This window comes from Euleptes europaea, chromosome 17 (assembly GCF_029931775.1).
Source record: "Euleptes europaea isolate rEulEur1 chromosome 17, rEulEur1.hap1, whole genome shotgun sequence".
Classification (NCBI taxonomy): Eukaryota; Metazoa; Chordata; class Lepidosauria; order Squamata; family Sphaerodactylidae; genus Euleptes; species Euleptes europaea.
Genome location: NC_079328.1, coordinates 669,384 through 697,294, shown reverse-complemented (window position 1 = coordinate 697,294; position 27,911 = coordinate 669,384). Strand labels below are relative to the sequence as shown.

The 27,911-nt window shown below is 48.4% G+C and overlaps 2 protein-coding genes across 2 annotated transcripts in view; one reads left to right on the top strand and one right to left on the bottom strand.

Annotated features, from left to right (window-relative positions):
• The window catches only part of GALNT12 (polypeptide N-acetylgalactosaminyltransferase 12), a 104,145-nt gene extending 103,317 nt beyond the window's left edge, over positions 1–828 (bottom strand). The window contains exon 1 of the mRNA XM_056862934.1: positions 464–828. Within this exon, the coding sequence (XP_056718912.1) occupies positions 464–828 (365 nt within the window). The remainder of the gene's footprint in view (positions 1–463) is intronic.
• Positions 827–27,911, top strand: ANKS6 (ankyrin repeat and sterile alpha motif domain containing 6). The gene is made up of 17 exons (XM_056862933.1): positions 827–1,342; positions 4,596–5,287; positions 5,648–6,114; positions 6,416–6,460; positions 7,365–7,569; positions 8,694–8,800; positions 8,951–9,099; positions 10,797–11,001; positions 13,291–13,340; positions 14,029–14,232; positions 16,683–16,848; positions 21,313–21,482; positions 22,840–23,029; positions 24,061–24,128; positions 26,333–26,449; positions 26,990–27,083; positions 27,825–27,911. Exons 1-17 carry the CDS (start codon positions 827–829, stop codon positions 27,872–27,874), a joined length of 3,495 nt encoding a protein of 1,164 aa, XP_056718911.1. The 3' UTR covers positions 27,875–27,911.

Below are 27,911 nucleotides of genomic sequence, written 5' to 3'. Positions count from 1 at the left end.
GCAGGACGTCTGGAGGGCGGCCCTGACGCGGAAATACTCGGGAGCCACAGAGCCCGTTTGCGGTGGTGCTGGCGACACACCCCACCGGCCTTTGCCGGTTCCCCGCCAGCTGGAAGCGGCTCCGGGCCGCTCGCGCCGACTGCAGCGCGGCCTCCTGGGCGCTGGGCGCTGTTCTCACGGCAGACACGCGCGCCCCCGCGCCGCGCCGCGCACGCGCACTCAGCACCCCCAGCGAGGAGCAGGCAGGAGGCCGCCGGCCGCCCTCAGCACTCCAGGGGCTCCTGGTCTGAGGCCGCAGCCCCCCCCCCCCGCGGGAAAGGAGAAACCCCTCTGCCCGCGGGCGGGCGGGCGGGCGGGGGCCGAGACCCTCGCCAGCACCACCCCCCCCCCGCCAGCTTTCGAGACGCCGCCTCGCTCTCCTCGTCAGAGGGGTGGTGGGGGGGGGAGGGGTCTGGGGACCCACCTGGGGTGTCGTCGCTCGGGCAGGCGCCGGTGGAGGGAGATGCGGTCGCTGAGGTAGACGTTGACCTGGTGCCTGCGCAGGGCCTCGTCGTGGCGCCGCCGCTCCGCCGCGCCCAGCTCCAGCCGCGCCGCCCGGCCCAGCTCGCCCAGCTCGCCCGCCGCGCCCAGCGCCGGCCGCGCGTACACCGGGCGGCGGGCCTCCGCGGGGGGGGGCCCGGGCGACCCCGGCCCCGCCACGCCCCCGCCCACGGGAGGGCCGCGCGGCCACAGCCACAGCAGGCCCAGCGCCCCCGCCGCCCCCAGCGCCGCCAGCACGCCCGCCGCCCCCCCCGCGCCCCAGCCCCCCCGCCACGGCCGCCGCCTCATGCCGCCGCCAGGCAGGGCGAGGGGATTCCGGGGCGAGGCCCGCCCCGCCAGCCTGGCCGCCCGCCCGCCCGCCACACGGCCCCTGCTGTCGACGGAGCTGCGCGCCCGCCGCCAGGGACGCCGCCAGGGAGCCAAGGCCGGGCCCTCGCCTCCCTCGCCCCCGCCACGCCCGCCGGGGGGGGGAGGGACGGGACGATCCGCCCGCCCCACTCACTCGCACCCAGGGCGGCGGCGAGGGAGGGAGGGAGGGGGGGGGCCCTCGGAGCCCCTCAAGGCCGGCCCTCCCGCCCGCGGGCTTCGGCACCCCCTTGCGAACCCCTCCCCCCAGCCCCCCTTTCCTCCTCCGACCGGCCCGCCTGTGTCTCGGGGGCCCCCCAGGCAGGCACTCCCCCCGCCCGCCCGCCCCGCGGGTCCCCCGAGGGGTCCTGGGGCGGGGGGTGAGCGGGCCGCCCGTGGCCTCCTCGAACGGCCGCCGCCGCCGACCCGCACCCACGGACAGCGGCGGGGGCTGGGGGCGGGCGGGCGGGCCCCCTCCCCCCCTCCCCCCCCCCCGGGCCGGCGGGGCCCCCGCCAAGTGCGCCCGTGCCGCAATGCGTGGGCGCGCCTGCAGGTGGCGCCGCGCCGTTGGCCGCCTGGGCCGCGCAGCCAGCCGGCGCCTCAGGAGGGAGGGAGGGAGGCCGGCCGGCGGGCGGGCGGGCGGGCGGGCGATCAGGAGCCCGCGCGGGGCCGGGGGGGGGGCAGAGGGGAACCCCTCTACCAATCAGTGGCTGAGCCCTGGTATCACAAAGTGCCCGAACTGGAGTCCCCCAAATGTCCCAAAATAAGTTTTCCGCTTTCATAGCGTACGAGGGACTGCACGTGCTGGAAAGTCAGGCGCACTACAGGGTGGTGTAGGGGTTAAGAGTGGTGCGCTCTAATCTGGAGAACCAGGTTCGATTCCCCACTCCCCCCCCCCCGAAGCCTGCTGGGTAACCTTGGGCCAGTCACAGGTCTCTCCGGACTCTCTCAGGCCCGCCTACCTCACAGGGGGCCTGTTGTGGGAGAAAAGCAAGGTATAAAAACCAACTCTTCTTTTTTACTGCAGATGCCATTGGTAGCCAATTAGTAGGAATTAAATCAACAAATTGGGGTTCTATCCATAAGTTTACTTAAAGCGCAAAAGATGCTTCCACGGGAGTGCCAAGATTTACTTTTATCAGCATTCTGCTCAGTGTGACGAATAGCCTGATTTGTTCAAAATATCAGATTAAAATTTTGCAAACCATGATCCTCAGCCACAACAGCAATCTGGGAGCACTTTACAGGTACAAATAGTTGCTTTCCTGAAGCAGCTAAACCAGCAGCTGCTTCATGGTGTGCTGACTTGTCACTAACAGCCAAATATATGTGAGAACATCCTTTGTCAGGGAAGGTCTCTCCAGATATTTTTCAGTAAATAGTTGGGGGGGGGAGGCCCACAAAAGTTCAACTTTACTGGTCACCAAAGGTTAATGGCTCATAAATCCCAATAACTGTTTGGGCTGTCAGTAAACCTTGTTTTGCCACAAAATCTGTAACCGATGACTGCAGGATCTCAGTGCCACCATGAACACATGAAGCTGCCTTATACTGAATCAGACCCCCCCCCCCGTCCATCCGAGTCAGTATTGTCTACTCAGACTGGCAGCAGCCCTCCAGGGTCTCAGGCAGAGGGTTTTCCACATCACCTACCTGCCTAGCCCCTTAACTGGAGATGCCGGGGGTTGAACCTAGGACCTTCTGCATGCCAAGCAGAGGCTCTACCGCTGAGCCACAGCTGAGTATTTTCTCCAGTTTGTTCTTAAGAGGTTCCTGATCAGACAGAAATATTTCTAACGAGAGGAGATTACCAGAAGGCAAAGAGAGATCTTCTGTTTCATGTGTTCCTGCTTCAAAAGTTTCAGGTGCTTTATAACAACTCCTTAAAGGAGGAGTAACAAGATTTCTTAGGTCCTCCTCCACAGGATAAATTTCATCAACCTTTAGTCGATTTATAGGTTTTACTGGAGACCAAAATTTGAACGGCCTCGTTTCCTGTGGGGGGAGAAAGTTTCACTCACCATTTGAGTGCTAGTTTCTCAATTTTCTGTTCAGCTTCCTTTTCTCTTGGAATTTTGCTGGGTAGATGCAATTCACACCAATCCACCCCAAAGGACAAGGACAAAACGTCTCCTGCCAGCAGCGGTGGTGGGGAGACAATCCCAGCACAGTGAGAATAAATCGTTGCTGCCTTGGAGTGAGGATACCAGACTCCATTCCCTTCACTCCGCAGGCTTCCTTGCCTTGCAAACAGCCGTTGCCACAGGGGTCTATGCCTGAGTTACATCTGCACTGGCCCAGAGGGAATCTTTGCCAGGAGGGCTGCGGGGGTGCTCTGCAGCCCTGCAACAAGACCAGTTGCAGCTACCTAATTCAGGTTCTGCAAGCCCAGGGAATGCCTTTATCTGGATAGCCCAGGCTAGCCTGATCTCAGGAGCGAAGCAGGGTCAGCCCTGGTTAGTATTCAGGTGGGAAACCACCAAAGAAGTCCAGGGTCACTACAAAGAGGCAAGCCTTGGCAAACCACTTCTAAACAACTCTTGCCTTGGAAACCCTATGGGATTGTCATGTCAGCTGTGACTTGACGGCAAAAAATAAAAAGGAAATTATTATTTTAAAGGGTGTGAGGTTAAATAACTCTCCCACCCAAACATAAAGAGTGTTATCTGCGCATGCACGGATATTAAAAATTAGGGGACATTGGGGGTGGGGCTGTAGCCCAAGGAAGAGCTTCTGCTTTGCATTCAGAAGGTCCCAGTTTTAACCCCGGCATTTCCATTTACAAGGGCCAGGTAGGAGGTGATGTGAAAGACCTCTACCTGGGACCTTGGAAAGCTGCTGCCAGCCTGAGTAGAAAAGACTGAGCTTGGTGGACAGAGGGTCAAATTCAGTATAAGGCAGCTTCATGTGCGGGGAATAAAGTTCAAGCCGCAGTTTGGGTTGCTCATTCCCTGATCCATTTTCATGCTCTCCTCTTCCCCTGTTCTTTCTCACCCCCTCCCTTATGCACTCCCAGCACCTCTCCCCGTCTTCTGTCTCCTGCAGCCCGCCCCGTGAATGGGAGGGTGTCCAAAGAGTTTTGGCAGCAGGTGCCTGTCTCCCTTTAGTCCTCCCTCATTAGGTTTGTTTTGAACCTGCTTTGGCCAGCGGAAAGGAAGGGGGGGGGGAGAGAGAAGAGCCCTCACAAAAAGCAGTGAAAGCAAATGCAAGAAAGGAGGGGGGGTTTACTTTCTCCCCCCCCCTCACAGACAGGGAAACTCAGCCCACCTTCCCAGCGCTTGCCACATGCCCCAGATAAGATCTCTCGTTCGCAGCAGACTTCTGTCCTTGCCAGGACTGGCTTCAGTGGGGATCCCCATTGGAGTCCTTGCCCATACACCTACCTGCAAACAACGAAGGCCCCCCACTACACTTCACTTCCATGGGATACATTGTAGTGGGTATTCGCACTATTATTCCCTCCAAGGTTTCTCAACCCCCTACCCAAAACAGATGCAATAGTCTGTTCCCCTATCTCTGGAGTTTTATGTAATTGTAACGGTTTTAAACATGTCCCGGGGAGGCTTAGCGCCCTCCGCAGTTGTTTCTTTTGTGGGCCCACCCACTACCGTCTGGTCAAATGCCCCAGTTGCTCACAGGCTCCACAAGGGTAGGGAGCCCGGCGCGGCGGGGGGGGGGGGAGCGAACAGCTGTGTTGCGATCCTGGGCAGAGTGTGGCTGGCTCTCCGGAGTGGCAGGCAGGTCTGGTGTTGGAAAACGTGGCAGCCAGTCGGTCCTCTGCTGCGGGCGGCGCTGGGCAGCAGCGGCGGGATCCTTCCCGCGGAACCGCCGCTGGGCTGGGCTGGGCAGGCCCGCGTTTGTGGGGCGGGGGCGGCGGGGGGCCGGGGGCGCTCGGAAAGCGGGCGCTTTGGGAAAGAAAGGCCCCGTGCAGAGGGCGCCTCTGGCTCCGCGGAGGAAAGCGGCGGGACTCTTGGGAGGCCAGCCGTGGCTGCCCCGCCTTCCGTCCTGGCTCCGGCGGCCGGGGGCGGCGCGCCCGTCGGCTGGGATGGGGCGGGGCGGGGCGGCGGGGCGCCTCCCACGGAAGCGGCCGCCGGCCTGGCCTGGCCTGGCCTGGCCTGGCCTGCCCTCGCCGGGCGATGGGGGAGTGCGGGGGGGCGTCGGGGGGGAGCGCGGGGGGGCTGCTGCGCGCTTGCGAGCAGGGCGACGGGGAGAGCGCGCGGCGGCTGCTGGGGGCGGGGGGGGCGGCGGGGGGGGTGGACGGCACGGACGAGGCGGGCAACACGGGCCTGCAGCTGGCGGCGGGCGGCGGCCACGAGGAGCTGGTGGGCTTCCTGCTGCGGAGGGGCGCCTCGGTGCAGAGCCGCAACGCCTGCGGGTGGAGCCCGCTCATGCAGGCCGCCAGGTAGGGAGGTGGGTGGGTGGGTAGGTGGGTGGGGGCCGCCGCCTCCCCCCCCCCCCGCGCGCGCGCGCGCGCCTCTTCCCGACCGGGCCGGCCAGCAGGGAACCCTTGATTTGCTCGTTGGTTCAGCCTGCGGGGGGCGGGCGCCCCTCCCTCCCTCCCTCCCGGGCTCAGGGCGGCGGCGGCGGCGGCGGCCTCTCCCCCCCCTCCCCGCCGCCGGGCGGGCGTCGAGGCGCGTCGTCCCAAACAGGGAGGCCGGCCCCGGCTGCAAGGCGGGCGGGCGGGCCCGGGCGCCGCTGCCGCCTCCCTCCCTGCGGCGGCGGCGTGGTCCAAGGCGCGTCTGTGTGTGCGTTGTGTTGGCAGGTGCGGGCACGCGGGCGTGTCGCGGCTGCTGCTGGAGAGCGGCGCGGAGGTGAACGCGCGGAGCCGGCTGGGCGCGAGCGCGCTGTCGGCGGCGGCGCGGGGCGGCCACGTGGGCGTGGCGGAGCTGCTGCTGGAGGCGGGCGCGCACGTGGACGGCGGCGAGGGCCCCGGCGTGACGCCGCTGGCGGCGGCCGTGCAGCACGGGCACGAGGCGCTGGCCCGCCTGCTCCTGGCCTGGGGCGCCGACGCCGACGCCGCGCTGGGCGCCACGGGCTGGAGCGCGCTCATGCTGGCCGCCCAGGCGCCCCGCGGCGGGGCGGCGCTGGCGCGGCGGCTGGTGCGCGCAGGAGCCCGCCCCGACCGCCTCAACGCCCTGCGCAAGAGCGCCCACCAGATCGCCGCCGAGCTCCGGCGCCACGACGTGCACGAGTTCCTGGCGCCGCTCACCACCGTTCGGCCCCGGACAGGTGGGTGATGGCTGCCCCTGGGGCGCCCTGTGCCGTCGCTCTCCCAGCTGCTGCAGCCTCTGCGGCGCTCCCACCAGGCCCCGCTGCTCTTTCTCTGCCTGAAAAGGGATACCAGTCTGCTGACAATCGAGCAGAACAGGGAAGATACATGACTCTATTGATTTCAGTTACCATAGCAAAATCCACTTTGGCTATTGGTTTGCTCCTGCTTTTGTTTTGGATAACAGAGGAATTCTTACCCAAGCGTTGGAGTAAGACTGCTTGATGAAAATACATTTCATTAAACTATTTTCCATTCCAGATAAACAGAAGAGGCAGCCTGACATCTTTCATGCCCTGAAGATGGGTAAGGCATTCTTTTTATTGCTGTTATGCATCCAGGGCAATGGCCTGCCGCTACAGGGTTCTAGAGGTGTGTTAGACATCGACATCAAATAATAGGTGCTTATTTTAAAGAGCTGTGTGAATCACTCTTCCTCTTTTCAACTCATCAAGCTGTTCTTCACCTGTTTATGAAGACTGATTTCTCTTCCATATCCTCTAAAAGGACCTTAGATTCAGAGAAGCTCATGGTGGGCATACTTCTCTTCTTACCAATATACCATGCTGACTCTTTCACGGCTGCTTTTCCATCCGAACTTAAGTTCTCAGACTGCGGGATACCCCCCCCCCCCATGCTCTAACACACACACACACATAAAGATTAATAGTGGTGGTGGTGGGAAGGGCCGTCACATCACGGTTCGAAAGTGGTACGCCATTGCCTGCCTCTGCATAGGCTGTGAGAGAACTGTGACTGGCCCAAGGTCACCCAGCAGGCTTTATGTGGAGGAGTGGGGAATCGAACCTAGTTCTCCATATTAAAGTCTACCACTCTTAACCACTACACCATGCTGGCTCTCTAAAGATTAATAACCAGAGAAAATTAGCATTTAAAATTATCTGACCAACCATACAATCCTGACAATGCTTTTCTGGGAGTACACCCCACTGTATAGACCTTAGTAGGATTCTCAGTAAACCTGTTTAGGATGGCTTTCTCATATAGTTCTAGAACAGACTACACTTAAAAACTAGCAAATTAAATTTACAAATTAAACTTGTATTTCACACATATACTGTTTTGCAAAGCTTCCCCTTCCACTATTTTAAATAACTCTTTATTGTTTTGATGTGTTATGCTAAAATACACCTTCATTTTACTGTTTTGACGTCTTACCTGTTGCTCAAGAACGTAACTGTCTTGGCAGGGAACTTTCAGCTGGTTAGAGAGATTATGGATGAAGACCCCGCACAAGCCAACGTTGCTAATGATGATGGTGCTTCCCCACTGATGGTTGTGGCCGTCACTGGACAGTTGCCTCTTGTACAGCTACTAGTTTCCCGAAATGCAGAAATTGACAAGCAAGATAACGTCCATGGCTGGACCGCTCTAATGCAGGCTACGTACCATGGGTGAGAAATTACTGTTGTGGTCACGTGACCAAAGACCTCTGGGGATGGAGAAGCCAATTTTGTTTATAGGGAAAACTCCCTGCTTTTTCAGGCCTGCATACTGTAGGGCTGAGAGGAACTATGGGACGGCTTTGTGATCTGTACTTTGTCCCCCTCCCCCCATCTATGGAGGCCTTGTACGGTGTTGCTGTTGATGAGGTGGCCCCTGAAAAAAAGGGAGAAACAGCTCAAATCTTGAGGGGCAGTCTAGGTGGCTGCCCCCCTGCCTCCCGTGAGCTTGTCTGATGGGCCATGGTTTGAATGTAATGTTTGCATAGAACGTATGCCACAAACATGTTAAGGCATATATGCCCAAGGTGTGTGGTGGTTATTTATCAGATTCTTCATTTATATCCCACCTTTCCCCCCAGTGGGGACTCTACTGGGTCCATAATTTTTTGTGGTAACTCATGACAGTCTCCTAATTTTTTTAAATTTTAAGGGGTGAATCAGAGACTTATTGTGCTTCTCCTTCACCTTTGAGGTGAAATAAAGTAATCAGTCTCTGGCAAGATCAGGGGTTACCAGGAACTCTCTTCTCTTTCGTCCTGGGATATTTGATACCTGGATGGCCCAGGCTAGCCTGATCTTGTCAGATCTCAGAAGCTATGCAGGGTCAGCCCTGGTTCGTATTTGGATGGGAGACCACCAAGGAATACCAGGGTTGCTGTGCAGAGGAAGGCACTGGCAAACCACCTCTGTTGGTCTCTTACCATGAAAACCCCAAAAAGGATCGCCATAAGTCGGCTGCGACTTGAAGGCACTTTACACACACACAAGCAACAGCAAGGTTATTATTGCAGGTGGGTGGACTTCCCCAGTGACCCAATAGTTAACAAGAAACTATGACTGAAAAACTAAAATATTTTTGGTTTTGTAGATTAACAGCCCTAGGACAACAGCCCCAGATCAAGCAAAGTTGGTAAACATTTTGGTCACTTCAGGTACTTACAGAATAAGAAACGGTAGCTTTCTGAAAAGAAACTAGCAAAGGTTTAGGAGAACTTAGATGCCTGGAGAGCTCAGTTATTTCTAGTAAGCCATTTTGTCTGCCTTATATGTGACTTGTCTTTTTTTTTTTTAAGTAATAAAGAAGTCGTTAAGTATTTATTAAATCAAGGAGCTGATGTCAATATTCGTGCCAAGAATGGATACACAGCCTTTGACTTGATAATGCTGCTGAATGATCCAGGTATTTTTGATCTCTCTCTCTCTCTCTCTCTTACTCATGTATGTGCACAAATGTTTCCAGATCTCATACTACAAGAGCCTTGTTCCTAATGATACATTTGGGGTGCAGAATTACTTCCAACCCAACATAAACTGACTGTGGATTTTTCAGATGCAGAAGTCGTACGGTTGTTGGCATCAGCATGCATGCAAGTAGATAAAGAAAAGAGTAAGCAGAACAGCAAATCAGCTGCACCTTCTTTGAGAAAGAAGTCATCTTTAGATGCCCCAGTGCTGCCAGATGACAAGGGAGGATTGAAGGTATGTAAGTTTCAAAATGCTGTATCACACTAAGTCATAAATGATGAATTTCCATTTCTGTTGAAGGCTAAAAAGTTAGCCTAGATGGAAACAGTTGGGATTTAGATGGAAGGCATGTTGAATCCACTCATAAATTGAGATTCCACCAAGAGATGATTATCCTAATTGATCTTGCAAGGAGAAAACAGTGTATGAGTTGTCATACTGAGGACAGCCGCAGATATCATCCTGCTGGCCTCCCTATTATCCCCCCTCCTGTTATATTATCAATGTCAACGGAGGGGGTGGCCTGCTGCGATTATCCGGCAAGACAAGTAGTCTGTAATTTTGTATTTTTAAGTTTTAATTGGGATTTTATTGTTTTAAATTTAGATTTTGTGGTTAATTTTATTTTAAAAAAGGTAAAGGTCCCCTGTGCAAGCACCGGGTCATTCCTGACCCATGGAGTGACGTCACATCCCGATGTTTTCTAGGCAGACTTAGTTAGCGGGGTGGCTTGCCAGTGCCTTCCCCAGTCAACTTCCCTTTACCTCCAGCAAGCTGGGTACTCATTTTACCGACCTCGGAAGGATGGAAGGCTGAGTCAACCTTGAGCCGGCTATCTGAAACCAACTTCTGTTGGGATCGAACTCAGGTTGTGAGCAGAGCTTGGGCTGCAGTACTGCAGCTTACCACTCTGTGTAATTTTATTACTGATGTGTTAATGCTTTTGTATGATGTTACCTGCCCTGAGCCAGCTTCAGCCGGGGAGGGTGTGCTATAAATCACTAAATAAATAAATGAAACAAATAAACGTTGTGGGTGCCAGTGGGCCACAGGAAAAGTCAGTATCAGAGCAAAGGGAATTAATAAAGCACCCAGTTTCTTCTCTACGTTCACCAGTTATCCCAGCTATGAGCTTCTGGGGGGTTCCTTTCCACATTAAGCCCCTCACAGATTCTGAGGGAGCCATGTCAATTGTGTTCTCTCCCGGAGGGCCAGGCCCTGCAGTGTTTTTGTAGGGCATGAGGGGTCTCAAGCTGGTGGATCTAGCAGCAGGATGCCCCATGGCGGCTTGCTCGCCTGTTCTCTGCTGTGCTGTAGCCTCATTGCTGCAGAGATCAAGTGACAAAGTGAATCATCGGAGTTCCCGTCTGGTCCTGGGAAGCGGCAGGTTCCAGTCAGGCTTTCCAGTTGGAGCCATGGGGTTACCTGTCCACCAGCCCAAATGGTCTGTTATTCTCATTATGGTCTTTGCTTGGGAGAACTTGCCCCTCCTGCTTCCTGGTCCCAGGTAGTCTTTCCCTGCCCAACGGCATTGGCTCTAGGAAGGAGCTAAACAATTAGCTCTGTCTTTAGATCTATAGAACAGGTAAAAGGATAGCTAGAATCGAGTCCAAGAGCACCTTAGAGACGAGTAAGATTTTGGGGGTATAATATTTTGAGAGTGAGAGCTCCCTTTGTCAGATACCCCTTCATCAGAGCTTTGACTCTTGTAAGTTCAAACCCACCAAAATCTTGTCGGTCTCTAAGGGGCTCCTGGACTCAAACCTATCTTTTCTGCTGCAAACCCTCCTGAAACTATCTTTGTGTTAAAGGTTGTGTCCAGAGCTTTGGGAAGACTTTTTAAAGATTAACATAAATTTCAGATTATTTTCCTAGCTATTTATTGTGTATAATGAGTATGTATTTGTGTGCGTGTGCATTTTTGTTTTTAGTCATGGTGGAACAGGATGTCCAATCGATTTCGCAAGTTAAAGTTGACCCAAACTTTAAACCATGGAGTGGCCATAAATCCATCTGTGCCTTTTCCAGAAGAGTCCAAATCGCTGTTTGATTGTACAATGAAGGCTACCTTGCAGAGCAGTAACTCTGGAAACCATAACGTCCCTACAGCTTGGGTATCTAAGAGCAATGCTAATGGTAAAAACTGTTAAATGTACATTCTTTGGCATATACACCCACCCATACAGATATACAAACAGGTGTGTGGGTGTCCTAAAATGCAAACATACCAGCGCAGGAGCCAGCGTGGTGTGGTGGTTAAGAGCGGTTGTTTGGAGCGGTGGACTCTGATCTGGAGAACCAGGTTTGATTCTCCACTCCTCCACATGAGCGGCGGAGGCTAATCTGGTGAACCGGGTTGGTTTCCCCACTCCCCCACACAAAGCCGGCTGGGTGACCTTGGGCTACTCACACTCTCTCAGCCCCACCTACCACACAGGATGTCTGTTGTGGGGAAGGGAAGGTGATTGTAAGCCGGTTTGATTCTTCCTTAAGTGGTATAGAAAGTCGGCATATAAAAACCAACTCTTCTTTTACTTTCCTTTGGAGGCTTCTAAGGAGAGGCTAGATGGCCATCTGACAGAAATACTGGTTCTGTGAACGTAGGCAGGTCATGAGAGGGAGGGCAGGAAGGGTTGCATCAGTGCTTGGCTCTCATGGCCCTTTCTTACATGCCCAGGGAAATGCCGATTGCCACTTTGGGGTCAGGAAGCAATTTTCCTCCAGGCCAGATTGGCCAGAGATCCTGGAGGGGTTTTGCCTTCCTCTGGGCACACAGCAGGGGTCACTGGGGAAGTGGGGGGTAGTTGTAAATTTGACCTTTGAGATCCCTTCCAGCTCTATGTTTCTTATTTGTTTCTGGGATGATTCTGCTTTTTAAAGGAACATCAAATATTGTTATTTATGTGAATATCCATTTAAAAGATAAGATTGGATGAGTTTAAATTTTAAAACAACAAATGGTATCTATGTTATTACACAGAAGGATTTTAAATAGAGGGATTCCCTTCCCATTTCTACAGACAAGTAATTAGGTGAAACGTCTCAGTTTTTAGTCTTAGAAACACAGTTCCAGCAAAAAATGAGAGAAAAAGGTTGAAGCTTGTTCTAAATTTCATATATACAACGCCTTATACTGAGTCAGACCGTTGTTCTGCCCGGGTTAAGGTATTTGCCTACTCTGCTGGCCGTGTCTTGCCAGAGTCTCAGGCAGGAGGTCTTTCACATCACCTCCTACCTGATCCTTTTAACTGGAGATGTCAGGAATTGACCCTGGGACTGTGCAAAGCAGATGCCCCTACTCCCTGAGCCACACCCCTCCTGCAAAGACGTTTCTGTGTTGGCAAAAGCAGGAAAAAATGTATGTAGAGCAACATGGGTGATGACTGCAGAAAGATTCGTGTTGCTGTATGCAGGGGACCCCCGGGAGCAGGGGGGGAGGCCCCACACATGCGCCCCGTGTGCCCTCTCAGTGGAGACACTTTGTCAGTGGAGAAGATGCATCCTGCGGCCATCACACGTGAGTTTACCTGCACGTGGTCTGCATGCCTTTCCCAATATGCGAGCACTTCCTGTGTGTCTGGGAAAGGGTAGGGGGTATTAATTACATTTTAATAATTAAAATAAGAAATGCATTATATTACAAAAGGTTCCTGAATTTTAAGTAGCCAGAAACCTAGAGGCATAGTTAGAAGTCCAGATCTGCTAATAGATCACAACTTTAAGCCTGTAATAAATCATAGGATGGAGATATATAACCGTAGAAATGGAGCATTAAACTATTCGCATAGTTCTTACTGGCAGAGGAACTCTGTCTGGAGTGTACCACTTCAGAAGGCAGGTGAGGGCTCGTTAGATGTCAAGGAGAAGGAGTCGCACCTGTATGACATGCTTATTTTCTATGTGTAAGGGATTTGGAGAGTGTGAGGAGGGAGGCAGCAGGAATCTTCATTCATTTTGTCATCCACTTGCAAACTGCAGTGCTCCATCCCAGGGCACCTCCTCATTAGACCATAAAGCTACCATAACTTTGAAAGATGTCATTAAGCAGCAATGGTTGAACTCAGGTGAACGGCAACATCTATGTTTTTTATGCTGGCCTTGATAAAACTCCTGTCTATAGATTTATTTAAAATGAATTTAAAACTGAATTGCTGTTTTTGCAATGTGCAGATGGCTCATCTTGTGTGAAGGTATTTTTTGATAATGGGGATATATTTTTAAAACTGGTTACAGTTGCACAATTTATGTCTGAAAATATTTTTTTTAATAATAGAATACACTAATCATTGGAAATCAGGTGAGTTATGCCAGGGACAAACCTGGGCCCTTGTGAGCTTTGGAAGAATAGTTTAACATGTAACATAGAATACATTTTGCATGGATTATTGGGATAGATTTAAAACAACACTCTAATGTGTTTTTCAGGTCTAGGCAGTAGAAAGATGGGAAATGATCATGAACTACTGACTACAGTGGTGAGTTATAGTACTGCTGATATACCAAGAACTTCTCAGATTGCACTGCCTTCCTCTGGGCACACAGCAGGGGTCACTGGGGAAGTGGGGGTAGTTGTAAATTTGACCTTTGAGATCCCTTCCAGCTCTATGTTTCTTTTTTGTTTCTGTGATGATTCTGCTTTGTAAAGGAACATCAAATATTGAAAGAAATCAAGTGTATTCTGATTATTAACAATTACATATTATCAGACATGCAGAACAATCCTTATTTTTACAGTAAAAAGGCAACTGTGAATTCACATTTGTTGCATGGTCAGATAAGTTGTAGTGGGTTTGTTGCATAGTTAGAGCAAAAAGCAGTTGCATGGTTGGAGCAGAAGGTCAAAGTTAAGCCTGCCAAAGTGAGGCTCTTTCCTGAAGTATGTAAATTCAGGTGCTGTTTAAGGGAGTAGCAGTCCAAAATTAGCCACCCTTTAAAACTTGGTTAATGGCTATGCACAGTTGGGCAGGGGAGGGATAGGCCGCTTGCTTCTGCATCAGTGCTGACCACTTCAAAAGCTTTGTGCCAGAGAGTCATAGGCCTCTCTTAACCGCCAAAGTTCCTTTCCCACTGGGAAATGAGAGAGAGGCCTATGACTCTCTGTCTTGCCTTGTTCTCTATGCAATCTGTATAAAATATCCCTTTTTCTTTCTTGCCCCCATTCAGTTAAGAAGTGGGGCTCCATTTACAAGGTTGCCTAATGACAAACTGAAAGCAGTTATCCCGCCTTTCTTACCTCCCTCAAGTTTTGAGCTGTGGAATTCAGACAAGACACAAACAAACCTAGATGGTGGCAGCGAACAAATGAAGCTTGGCGTTCCTTCCAGAACCAGTAGTCACGACTGTCACGGCAGTGCTAGTTCTGACAAAGTAAGAAAGCCATATCTTCTATAATGCTTTGTGTTGTTTTAACAAAGCCTAAACAGCCCAGATTCTTAATTAAGATGCATTATTTTCTAAACCAAATAGTCTTCTGAATTTTTGCATAGGCAAGATTTTTTAAATATATTTTTGAAGTTTATATTTTTATTTTAATACATTTTGGTGGATACAGAATTTAAAAAAAGATACAAAACATACAGAAGAATACAAAAGACTACCAAAATTGGGAAGACAAATAGGTATAATAAACCAAACTGAGGTTGCTACCATACATACAATTAATCTAGCGTACTGAAATTGCTACTATACATAGTTACACTCGCATGCTTGACTAATTATCTAACCACCACCATCTGTGCAATCTTTGATAAACCAGGTTACAACTTTACATTTTATATTTTTAAAGAGACTTTACATTAAATATATAATCTTCATTATTTCTCCTGTCATTTCTGTATTTAACTCTTTCCAACTCACTATGTTAATCATAGTGACTGTCATTAGAAATTTCATTGACTGTCTTTAGAAACGAGTGCCAGGGATGATTCTCAGACAGAAAGAGTGCCAGGGATAATTCTCAGACTGACAGCATACAAGCCTGTCTGGCAAAGAATATCCAATCTCCCACAATCTCAAGCCCCTTTATATACTCTTCCAGAGATCACTTGTTATGAGAACCAATGAGAATTGCTTTGAGAATCAGCAAGAAATTGTTATGAGATTCTTGCAAAATTCCCAGACATCACTTGTCCCAAGTGATAATTTGTGGTGGTTTAGACATTATACAAAATAAGTGATCTTAATCGGGCTACAATTTGCTGGGGAGGGTGGGATATAAGTTTAATAAATAAATTTCATCTTTAAAAAAAAAGCATCTGACAAGTTCCTCATTTCCATCACATCAAATTTCTAACTTTGTTAACTGTCGCTTATTTGTATTAGCTTATTTGTAAAATCTAGAAAGAACTGACCCCCCCAGGTTTCTCGGTCCTTCATCAGTCTCGGACAATATGCCGGGTGGGGGGAGTGGCTGTGTTGGTTCGGGAGGCTTTTCTCCTTCAGGACCCTTCCCGATCTGGAGAATCCCAGTATTGAATGTGTTGGCCTCGTGCGGGTAGCCGAGGAGAGCTTGGCTATCTGGCTGGTGTACTGGCCGCCCAACACAATGGCCGGATACCCTGTCGGGCTCGCTAGAGGTAGTGGCAGGCTGGGCCTTGAGGTTCCCAAGGCTATATTAGTCCTGGGTGACCTTCGATCTCCATGCTGACGCCACATCTTTTTCGCGTGTCCTGGCCCTGGTGTCATCCATGGTGGCCCTGGGGCTCTCCCAATTTGTTTTGGGTCCTACACATCAAGCAGGCCACACACTGGACTTGATCTTCAGGTCTGGGGTAGGTTTGGATCTGATGCCCAGTGAGGAGGTTCAATGATCAGATCACTAAGTCCTGAAGGCTTGGATTGACCTACTGCTTCCACCCTGTTTGGGCAGCGAGCAGATTTATGCTTGCCCGTGGAGACTCGTGGATCCAATTGGATTCCAGAGGGCTCTGCAGGATCCTACCACCTCTGGCGACTCCCTCGAAGCACTTGTGGAGGACTGGCATGTCTGGTTGTCCACCACCATTGATGAAGTTGCACCCCGACGCCCTCTTCGGTATACAAAGGGGCTTTGTAGTATGAAGCAGGAGCTTAGAGGGCTAGAGCGAGTATGGCGGTGAACTCGTGACGAAGCTGCAAGAGCATCTTATAGGACATTTATGAAAGCCTATGAGATGGCGGTGAAGGCTGCTAAGGAAGAGTTCTATGCTGCTGAAATCGCGTCCGTTAGCTCTCACCCGGGCAATTGTTTAGAGTGATTTGGGTAACGTCTCTTGATGAATGTTCAAATGTAGGTACAAATTCGGCCCATAGCTGTGAGACATTTGTGAGCTACTTTGCTGATAAAGTCTTGTTGCTCCGCCATGACCTTCCTGCCAATTTGGATACAGTAAGGGAACTAGAGGCCCATGCAAATCCTCTGCTCCTTCTAGTGAACTCAGTTTGTAAATAAAGGATTATTACATTTTTATTTTCACAACAACCCTGTAAGATAGCTTGGACAGCTAGTTCCCTGAGGCCATCCTTTGAGCTGCATGGTTAAGGTAAGGATTTGAACCCACACCTCAAATGTCCTTGCCCAAATTTATCTCCACTGCATTTTGGTGGTTGTCAAAGATTCCTAAGGTGTGGAAGATGCAGAAATGGAATTACCTGTTACATGGGGGTTTATCTTGATTCCTGTTTCTCCACATTTCTCTTGTTGTGATGAAGGCCTGCTTAAATGAGTTTATAAGGAAGTGAATGACAGCCAATAGCTTCATTTTATGAATACCGACCACAAGTTGTAAGCAAAGCTGTGTCATTTTGAGAAACAAATACCTCTGTTTTTTTCCCCTCAGGCAGCCTTAAGTAGGGCTACTATGCCCATTAAACTATCCACCTTTGCCAGAAGACCTCCCACGCCCACCAGTTCAAGCAATTTCAACCATTCTCCTCATTCTTCCGGAGGATCCAGCAGCACAGCTGGAGTTAGTAGGCATGGCGGAGAAATGCATAATAAATCAGGTGCTTATATTTTGACTCTGAATATAAAGAAATGACTCAGATACCCATGCGAAGTCAACCGTATATGTATAACTAATGAACTGATTTCTAGACACACTTAGGGGCTTGTTATCTGGGAAGCGTGCCATTATTTCTTTTACCCAAATTGTTGTTTAACAGATTTAGAGTTTGGGGCCAAATCAGATTGCACACACATGTGTATGTGTGTTAAGTGCCTTCAAGTTGCTTCCGACTCATGGCGACCCTATGAATGAAAGTCCTCCAAAATGTCCTATCTTTGACAGCCTTGCTCAGATCTTGCAAATTGAAGGCTGTGGCTTCCTTTATTGAGTCAATCCATCTCTTGTTGGGTCTTCCTCTTTTCCTGCTGCCCTCAACTTTTCCTATCATGACGGTCTTTTCCAGTGACTCTTGTCGTCTCATGATGTGACCAAAATACACACGTAATATAGTAATAATTATGTACACACACATAATATAGTAATAATTATATGTGCACACACATAATATAGTAATAATTATGTGCCATCATGTCCCAGCTGACTCAAGGAGACCCCAGGACCATGGGGTTTTCAAGTCAAGAGATGAGTGGAGATGGTTTCCAATTGCCTCCCTCTGCATAGCAACCCCAGTTTTCCTTTGTGGTCTCCAATCCAAATACTAACCCTGGCCACCCCTGTAGAGCATACAGGCGCTGACAAGATTGGGCTGGTCAGGACTATTCAGGCCACTTGTCTACACTTACAGCTTGTTTATTTTGAGGGAGCCCAGAACCAGACACATCAATAGTCCTGGCTTAGATTGTCAACCCTTTTTCTGGCAGGGTTTCAGTGCCTTTAGCAATCACAAAAGAAGCAATCATTTCACTTGCAAAATTTCTGCTTGTTAACTCTTTTTCCAGCAGGTAGAGGAAGTGGTCAGACAATTGTTACCTACAGGACCTTTGCTTGCTTGAATGTACAAGACCCTTTCAGGAAAATTTGGTAAACTTAGTCCTAACCAGGGAGGATTTGGGGATGATGGGAACGTCGGATATTGAACCTGAGACCTGCATGCAAAGCAGATGCCCTGTCACTATTGCTCCTGTTCATTTCAATACAGTAATTCAGACTGTTTGATCTTCAGGATCTGAAAATATAGATTTATTCTTCAATTTTCAGAATCACAAACATTTAGCCTAGCCTACCTCACAGGGTTGTTGTGTGGATAAAATGGAGGAGAGGAGACTAATGTAAGCTTGTTTGGTTCCTGCTGTGGAGAAAGACTGTAGTTTTCTAAGCTAGAGGCTACAGGGGGGTAGGAGACAGAAAGCTTAAGACAGAGGGACAGATAAAGTAGGTTAGCTCTTGGGTGGGAAGGAGATAGGTTGGGAAATTCCTAGAGATTTGAGGGGTGGAGCCTGGGGTTTGAGGAGAGGAGGGGCCTCAGAAGGGTATAACGCCATAGACACCACCCTCCAAAGCAGCCATTTCCTCCAGGGGAGCTAGCTTTGCCAACCGACCTCCAAGTGAGTGCTCGAGATCACCCAGAATTAGAGCTCATCTCCTGATGAAAGCGATCAGTTCCCCTGGAGAAAATGGCTGCTTTGGAAGGTGGTGTCTGCGGCATTATACCCTGCTGAGATTGCTTCCCTCAGGAAGTTCCCAATGTGGCAATTCTAAGAGGGAACTGTTCTCTGTAGTTGGCAGACCTGTTGTGATTCCAGAAGATCTCCAGGCCCCTCTTGGAGGTTGGGCAACCCTAAAAGGAGAGAAGGAAGCATGAAGGGAGTTTTCAGGAAAGGGAAAGAATGGGGGAGGGGAAATGAAATGGCTCCCGCAAGTCCTTGCAGGTTACCACTTGTATTGCATAATTCTGAAGATCCAGGCCTGCATGCCTATATCCTTTCAAATCCTTTGCGCAGTTTCAGACAACTGTGATAGTTTAAATACGTTTTCATTTGTTTTCTGAAGGGAAAAAAGCTGCCAGACAATTTCCAGGAATGAGCCAAATGGATACTGTGAAGTGATCGGTGCTCATTTTGACTATCCTTGTATCTCTTCAGAGTGGCTCTGAAAGGAAGTTGTGAAACAGAGAAAGGGTGGATAGGCAATAATACACACCATTTCATTCAGTGTACAATATGCCATCTAAATACCTGATGCATTATTGGTTAAATGCATATATTACTATTCTTGCAAAGTAAAACTTTGTGTCAAGTTCATATCCTCAAAACTGAGGAGCCAGAATGAGGCCCCTGCTTTTCCGTATTGCTATAAAAACAAGCAGCAGGTTAGTAGCCTCCCGCTCCAGTCTTTCTCTTCTTAAATCTGGCTTGCCCACCTGTGCGTGGATATTTCCTTCTGTGTGTCCTGATACCACCTGTGAAATTTTCCCCCTTCAGGCCTGCTTCCTGGCCTTAATACCTTCCATAAAACAACACCCTTGGCCCAGTTTTGTATACCTCTGAACTCTCCTGCTAATAAAAAATACACTTTGTATGTAAATAGCTTTTGCAAATACTGACAACGCTGGAGTGTGGTTTTTTTTTAAAGTATCCTGCCCTTCTGCCCCTTATACGTGATTCTCCAGGTTGGCCCACAGATTATTGCAATATAACATCAGAAACGTGAGAGAAAGGCAATGGCTTACACACACATATAACACACCCCATCCGAAACCAGAAAAATAATACACAATAAATAGAACCAAGCAGTTCGAATAGCCCTATCTCATCAGAGCTTGGAAGGTGAGCAGGGTCAGCCACAGTTAGTACTTGGATGGGAGACCATCAAGGAAGAATGGGGTTGCTATGCAGAGGAAAGCAACAGCTACTTCTGCTCATCTCTTGCTTTGAAAACCCCATGGTCCTGGGGTCTCCATGAGCCAGTTGCAAATTACTAAGAGCCAGCATGGGTTCCTCAAGAACAAGTCATATCAGACTAACCTCATCTCTTTTTTTGATAAAGTTGGATCAGGGGAATGCTGATACCTTGTTGGATCAGGGGGATGCTGTAGACATAATTTATTTCAGTAAGGCCTTTGATAAGGTTCCTCATACTATTCTTGTTGACAAGTTGGTAAAATGTGGTTTAGATCCTGTTACTGTTAGGTGGATCTGTAACTGGTTGTCATATCACACCCAAAAAGTGCTTGTTAATGCTTCCTCTTCCTCTTGGAGAGGAGTGACAAGTGGAGTGCCTCAGGGATCTGTCCTGGACCCTGTATTATTCACGATCTTTATAAATTATTTGGATGAAGGAATAGAGGGGATGCTTATTAAAGTTGCAGATGATACTAAATTGGGTGGGGTAGCAAATATGGTAGAAGACAGGGTGATCTTGACAGGCTGGAAAACTGTTCTAAAGCTAATAAAATGAATTTCAGTGGAGATCAATGTGAAGTTCTGCATTTGGGAATGAAAAATCAAATATAAAATTTTAGGACAGGGTAGACTTGGCAGTAGTACATGCGAAAGGGACCTAGGAGTCTTAGTAGACCATACACTGAACATGTGTCAGCAGTGTGATGAGGCAGCTAAAAAGGCAAATGCATAAAAGGTTATAGCAACAGAACTATAGTGTCCAGATGGTATCACTTTATTCTGCTCTGGTTAGACCTCACCTAGATTATTATGTTCCATTTTGGGCACCACAATTTAAGAAGGATGTAGACAAGCTGGAATGTGTCCAGAGGAGGGCAACGAAGATGGTGAGGGGTTCTGAGACCAAGTCCTATAAGGAAAGGTTGAGGGAGCTCAATAAGCTTAGGAGAGGAGATAACAGAGGTGATCTGATAACCATCTTCAAGTACTTGAAGGGCTGTCATATGGAGGATGGTGCAGAGTTGTTTTCTGTTGCCCCAAAAGAGTTTTGGGCTAAACATTAGGAAGAACTTTCTGACAGTTTGAGCAGTTCCTCAGTGGAACAGGCTTTCTCGGGAGGTGATGCACTGTCTTCTTGGGAGGTTTTTATGCTGAGGCTAGATGGCCATCTGTCACAATGCTTTTTCTGTGAATTTAGGCAGATCATAAGAGGGAGGGCAGGAAGGGTTGTGACAGTGTTTGGCTCTCATGGCCATTTCTTATAAGCCCAGAGAAATGTTGATCGCCACTTTAGAGTCAAGTAGCAATTTTCCTCTAGGCCAGATTGGCCAGGGATCCTGGAGGATTTTTGTATGTGGCAATCTTCTGGGCATGGAGTAGGGGGTCACTGGGAATGTGGGGGGGGAGGTATTTGTGATTTTTTTGCATTGTGCAGGAGGCTGGACTAGATGACCCTGATGGTCCCTTCCAACTCTGATTCTTTGACAGCACCCTATTGTTGTTGTTGTTGTTGTTATTATGAAATTAAATTAACCCAGCAAACAGAAAAGAAACATAAAGAACAACCTAGTACCCATCAGAATCAGCAGTGGAAGTGTGAAATTGTTGTATGTTGGAATTGTGTGCCTTATCCTTTACATATATTTATTTTTCTCCCTTAGGTGGCAATGCAGACAGTGTTTTGTCTCAAATCGCAGCACAGAGGAAAAAAGCAGCTGGTGTACCTGAACAGAAACCCAGCCAACAACAAACAGAAGCAGAGTCTGCTTCTTCACCTTTTCTTCCAGATGTGGAAAGTGCACAACCCATTGGCAACGGATATGTTCTAAAGGTGTTTGAGTTTCTTGTTCTTGTAGGCGTCACAGCTGACACTAACAAAGGAGTTTTAGCATTCGAATTAGACTTAATGCACGGAGTTCTGTAGTGTGATCTCCAAAGCAGTATTTTTCTTTGTAGGTAAGAATTGCATCAGGTCCTTACTTCACTTGCAGTGCAGGGAAGAAATACTGCTACCAAAATTCTGGGGAAATCATTTATATTTATATATTATTTTACACAATTTATATCCCACATTTCTGCCCTCACAAGGGCCACCAAGCTAGCTAACAAATTAAAACATCCATACTAAAAATACATTTTAAAGCCAACCAAGAAAAACCCCAACACATCATTAAAACAAAACCAGAAATAAAATACTACAAAAACAGAAAAATAACAATTAAAACATAGGGCAGGAAGGAGGGATCACTGAGGGAACCCAAATGACAGAAGACAGCAACAGAAGGGGACAGGTGAATCTCCCTGGGGAGGGAGTTCCAGAGTTTTGGTGCTACAACTGAGAAGGCCCTCCCAAGTTGCCCCCTGCCTGATCTCAGAGAGTGGGGGGGTCACCTGAAGCAGAACCTCCAGAATGGCTCAAGCTTTGGGTCGTAGAGGAAAATAATAAACGGACATATGATATGCAATGTGTGAAAAGAGAAACGTTTCTTTCAGTGGTTCTTGTAGGTTATCCGGGTTTCTTTCAGTGTTATAAAAATGCATGGAGACCTTTCTGCAGCAACAGGAACTCTGTGAAACAGTAAAGTATTGTCTTAAAGTATTGTCTTAGTAGAATGCATTTAGTATAATACTTTTAAAAATGAATTGCAGGGAACCAAAATTGGCGGCAACATCAGGGAATGCTTCCCCTTGATGGCACCTGTCCAGCCAATGGAAGTCCATTTTGCTGGGAGGGCTGATATACCTTAGGGAAGGCCAAAACTCTGGATGTGAGAAACTGTATTCTCCCTGTTTTGTGTGTGTGTGCGTGTGTGCGTGCGTGCGTGCTGGATTCACTGCACTTTACTTGGCAACCTCTTTGTGCTCTTAACTTGCCATGTGAGGTTCTGGTATTGGGCCACAAAGGGAGCAGAGGTACTAGACAGAAAAAGGGGGACTGATCCCTGTCTGACCTCAAGCGGCCCCACTGCTTCTCCGTAGCCCACACAACTTTTCTTTTTAACTGTGATGTGTCTTTATATTCATCAGTAGGAAAATTAATTACTGTAGAGCCTAGTTATAAAAATATCCAAGATGATGATGTACTGAGGATCTCCATTACATGCAAGCAATTTTTAAAAAAGTAATAAACAATGATATGGCAGGCTTCGGTAACAAAAATATTTCTCTCCATGCGAGGAATAAAACAGAAATTGGAAGTGAACCAAAATCTTCCCTCCGAGAATTCCTCTACTTCGAAAAGCACGTCCCCGACTCTCACGCCCTCGCCCTCGCCCTCCCTGTCCCCCAAGGTCCACAGTGCAGATTCCTCTCTGTCCTCCTCTCACAGGCCAGGGAAGAGCAGTGGCGGCTCCAGCAGCGGGACTCTGACGGATGAAGGTCAGTGGTGCTGTGATACGTGGTCCCGGTCTGGTGAGCCATCTCTTGATGCACCAACACCAGGTGTTTGAATGCTCTCCTGTGCTGAAAACCCATCATAAAACAGGACCCTTCTCCCTGAAGTGCTGATATGTTTACAGACCAGCACACTATTGGCATTGGGCACGTTCAAGCATGCCGTCTGCCCTCTGTGATCTGTACAGCTTTGTCACATGATTTTGCTGATCATATCCCTCACCTCTTGGTTACTTTAACACAGAGAAATTCTTCAAGGAACTCAGTTCATGATAAAATGACTTCCCCTGGAAATAAACGAGCATCTTAAAGACCAAGGCATGCATCTGTTTTTATACATAGGGGCCCATCAGATCCAAGAAGTAAGCTCCAGTCCACAGAAGCTTCCATAATCTTAATGTGGTCTTTAAGGAGCCACAAGACTCCGATTTTTTTTTAATTGTCAGCAAAAGGAGCAATTAGAGGTCCATCTCTATATTCTGATAGGCAAATGATAGGAGAACCAGCCTGATGGGCCTTTCCCACCTAGCAGAGGGGAGACAACCATGTTCCAACTGCTATATAAGAGGACTCAGCCATACATCCATTTCCCATCCTTTGCCTCACAGGGATGGCCTGTCGTGGGCGGTGCTGCTACATAGATGCTCCCTTAAAACCACTCAGCAGATTCCTCTTTGAACTGGATTAGAACAGGTTTATTTTTAATCTGGTTTAAAGGGAACACCATGAGTCATGCTTGGAGTAGCTACAATATCTTCGGGTTGGGGAGAGCGGAGTAGAAATGTAATAAATATCATGTGGACATTCCCCTTTAAAGAGGGGGCTCCCTGCTTTCCATGAAAGGGTGAAATTCCCATCTGGAAGCAGTTTTGGGGATAAGTTATCCATCAGGCTGCTTGCTATGGCCCTTGTCCCTTTGCAGAATTTGTTCAACATTTCATGTTGATAAAGAGACATGATTTCCTCCACATTCATTAAAAAATTAAAATTGTTTTTCTTTTTTTTAAAAATTAAAGATGAACTCACAGGCATCCTGAAAAAGCTCTCACTTGAGAAGTATCAGCCTATTTTTGAAGAGCAGGAGGTAAGACTTCATTTTATTTTGTCTATTTGCTCCGTGAGTTTGGCTGAAATTGTGTTGCACAGAATGTTGATCCTGTATTTTGCCATATTTCAGAAACAGTGTTTTACAACGTCAACAGAGTATTCTCAGCATGCCACACAAAGGGGAAGAGGGAGAATTATGTGATTTTGGTAACTGCTGGTTTGTTCAATATAACTGAATTGAGTTACAGATCGGGCATTATATCAGAACCCAAGACTGATGTCAGAACAGTGTAAGGGTTAGAATGTTGTACTAGGACTGGGAAGACAGATCACGATGGATAGCTGTGTTGATCTGTCTGTAGCAGTTAAAAACAACCAGAGTCCGGAAGCATCTTAAAGACTAAAAAAATTTCTGGTAGGGTATGAAATATTTTGATGCAAAAAAGTTGGGAACCTCTCGTATATTGTTATTTGTCAACTTAGTATGCAGTAACTGTAACCTTTTTAATACAGATCTTGAAAACTATTCCAAAATAGAAACAATTGTCTGTTGTCAAGAACCACAATTGCACAGTGACAGATAAATGCTGCTTTAATATAATTATTATAGTGTTTTCCTAAGTGTCTAGTTATTAAAAAGTTAAAGGTAGAAATGTATCAGCCTGCAAAGGTTTAGGAGTCTTTCAAGATGAAGTATAGAAAATAATATTTGGCATTTATCCCATGTTTTAGAGTGTTCAGAGCCATTCACACATATATTGTAATCTCAGTGATTTTTACACTAACACTGCAGTGTGGGGCAGAGTTATTGTCTCCATATTGCTGGGGGGAGGGGAGTGGGGGGGCACTGAGGAAGAGAGAAAATGGCTTGCCTGCAGTCCTATGAACTTCAGACGGGCCCTGCTGGATCAGACCATTGAGGGTCCATCTAGTCCAGCACCCTGTCTCACACGGTGGCTAGCCAGTTATTATGGAGGGCCAGCAACAGGGCACAGAGGCCGAGGCCTTCCTTCCTCAGCTGTTGCCTCCAAGTATGGATATTCAGATGGTTTCTGGCTCTGAATGTGGAGATCCCCTTGAGTTACTGTGGCCAGTAGCCGCTGATGGGCCTGTCCTCCCTGAACTTGTCTGGTCCCCTTTTGAAGCCCTCCTGTGCTGGCAGCCCTTCACTACATCCTCTGGCGGTGAATTCCATATTTTAATTGCTTGTTGAGTAACGAAGTACCTCATTTTTCCATCCGAAATGAATGGGGAAAGCTTCATCCGCTTCATTGGGTGCCCCTGGGTTGAAGCATAGTGGGAGAAGGAGAAAAATATCTCTCTGTACACTCTCTGCCCCATCCAAAATTATGTAAACCTCTATCATATTCCCCCATCATCTTTTTAAACTGAAAAGGTCACCGTGTGATTTCATAGCAGGGTTGTTTAAGGTTAAGTAAGTATACTCAGAAGGAAGTCCACTGAGGTGAGTGAGGCATACTCCCTGGCTTAGGCTTGCAGCCTTCCAGGGCCACCAGCATTACACCCACCGGAACCAGTGGACGTGGAAGGGGGCGAGTCTGCTTCAGAGGGCCCGGGGAGCCACGCCATTGGGGCCCTGCACTCAGATATTCACAGCAGGCTCCAACTGAGCCCAGATCTGTGTGTAAGCAGGGCCTGCGGCTGGGCTAGCACACCCTCTCCCCCTTCTTTCCATCTCACGCAGGGTGCCATTTGAAACAAATTCCGGGTTTCCTGGAATGAACAAGTGCACGTGCTCATCAGATTTTGCATAGTCCATATGAACCAGACTCCTAATCTGGATGAAACCATGAGTTACAATCCCAGTTTTGGGGAGGGGGAGAATAAATAAATAATGTTTCACATGGGTGCCTGGGTTCCTACATCATGAGGTACTGGAGCGTGTTTCAAATAATGAAACTTGTAATCGTGGTCTGTGCGAGAAGGGAGGCACAAGCAGGGGCAGCAAACCACGTTTTTGTACAACCTTGTCACAGTGGAATTTGTCATGATGTCTGGATGAAGCCTGGATTTTTGTCACTTGTGCCAGTGGGAGCCCAGTGGGGTTGGGGGGCAGCAACAGTGTTCTCCAGAGGCTCTGAAGGGGAGTGAAAGATACAAGATTTTCTGGGGGTTTAGAGAATTCTTGAGAATGAATTGGAGGGTAGGGCACATCTACACCCTTTCTCATATTTCACTGGATCTTTCATAAACAATATATTATGGATTTCTGTCTCACAGGTGGATATGGAAGCTTTTCTCACCCTTACAGATGGTGATTTAAAGGAACTGGGAATTAAAACGGATGGTTCAAGACAACAAATTCTGGCAGCTATTTCTGAGCTGAATGCAGGAAAGGTATTTCAGAATATCTTATAATATTGAATGCTGCTGTTCACTGTTTTAAAACTTCTGATATCTGATGTGGGAGGCACTTGATTATATCAGGTTGGCTCAGGGATTGATCTCTGATGCGACATTGAAGAATTTTGCCTTTTGGGGCTGGCTGACTCAAGGATTGCTGAGCTCTCTTGTCCCGAAGGGATGCATGCTAGTTGCAAATACCAGTGGTTAAGTGAGCTGTTTTTGGACACTGGCTGGCCTACCAAAAATGAAGAGTTAGGTAGGATCCATGGCTCAGTGGTAGAGCATCTGCTTGCCATTCAGAATGTCCCAGGTTCAATCATCAGCATCTCCAGCTAAAAATATCAGGAAAAAGGTGATGTGAAAGACCTCTACCTGAGACCCTGAAGAGCTGCTGCCAGTCAGACAATACTGGGATACCAAGACACATTCTCAAAGATGCAAGCTGAAACATATTCCTTAGTAACAATGTCATACGCAGAGTCAAATAATGAGTGCATATTTGGTTCTGGTTTAATTATGTTTCTTCATCAGGGACGAGAGCGAAAAATTTTACAAGAGACTATACACAACTTCCACTCTTCCTTTGAAAGCAGTGTTAGTAACACCAGGCCTGGAAAACCCCAGTGTAAGTAGAGGAATGCTTATCTAGTGCTGATGAAGAACACAGATAGAGGCCTTTCCCATTCTGCAGCTTCTTGAAAGAGGGTGTTATGTGTTACATATTTTGGGGGGGGTTGTGAACAGGTGTGGAGGGTCAACCTAGGGGTTCATTTTTGAAATACAAGATGTTGTCCTGAATGTGCATACCAATTCTTATTCCGATGTGTCAGTCTTTAAGGGAGATATCACATTGTGCTTTATTTTATTTGTTCACTTGCAACTGGAGATACCCCATGAACCATAGAATCGTAGCGTTGGAAGGGGTCACACAGGCCATCTAGTCCAACCCCCTGCTCCATGCAGGATCAGCCTAGAGTATCCCTGACATTTGCCAGTGAATCAGGAGATAAGAAAGCCCTGGCATCTCCAGTCTTTTTATCCCTCCCCTTCCATTACCTGTTGTAGTGAGCAGGTATTCAGAAGTTCCATACAACAGGGGAGAGGAAGAGCTTAAGGACTGTAGGAGAAAATGGATTCCTTCTTCTCCCAGCTTATCATTAAATTTAAAGGTACAGATGCATCTCTGGTGTCCCGCCTTAGGGTGATTGAGGAGCTGCGGAAAACTAGGGAAGGACAACTTGTGTGATTAGATTTGTTTGCTACTGGCCTCATTGTTTGCCAAGTAGATATTAGTTTTAAATAATCCTGGCATTTAATGGCCTGTGTAAGAAATTAAATAATGACAAATGGCTTTTTCTGTTTTCAGCACCGGGATGCTGGGTAAGGGCACAGGAACCTTCTCCCACAAAGAGGTAGCCTTTGTGCCAAGATGTTCCATTGTTCTGAAGTCTGG

What these genes read in the sequence shown, in the direction of transcription:
- ANKS6 (XM_056862933.1), top strand. Translation starts at nt 827, where the DNA reads ATGCCGCCGCCAGGCAGGGCGAGGGGATTCCGGGGCGAGGCCCGCCCC. An exon ending in AGAAATGCATAATAAATCAG is followed by an intron (nt 16,849 to 21,312) that starts GTGCTTATATTT and finishes TTTCTCCCTTAG; the next exon opens with GTGGCAATGCAGACAGTGTT. An exon ending in CTATTTTTGAAGAGCAGGAG is followed by an intron (nt 24,129 to 26,332) that starts GTAAGACTTCAT and finishes TCTGTCTCACAG; the next exon opens with GTGGATATGGAAGCTTTTCT.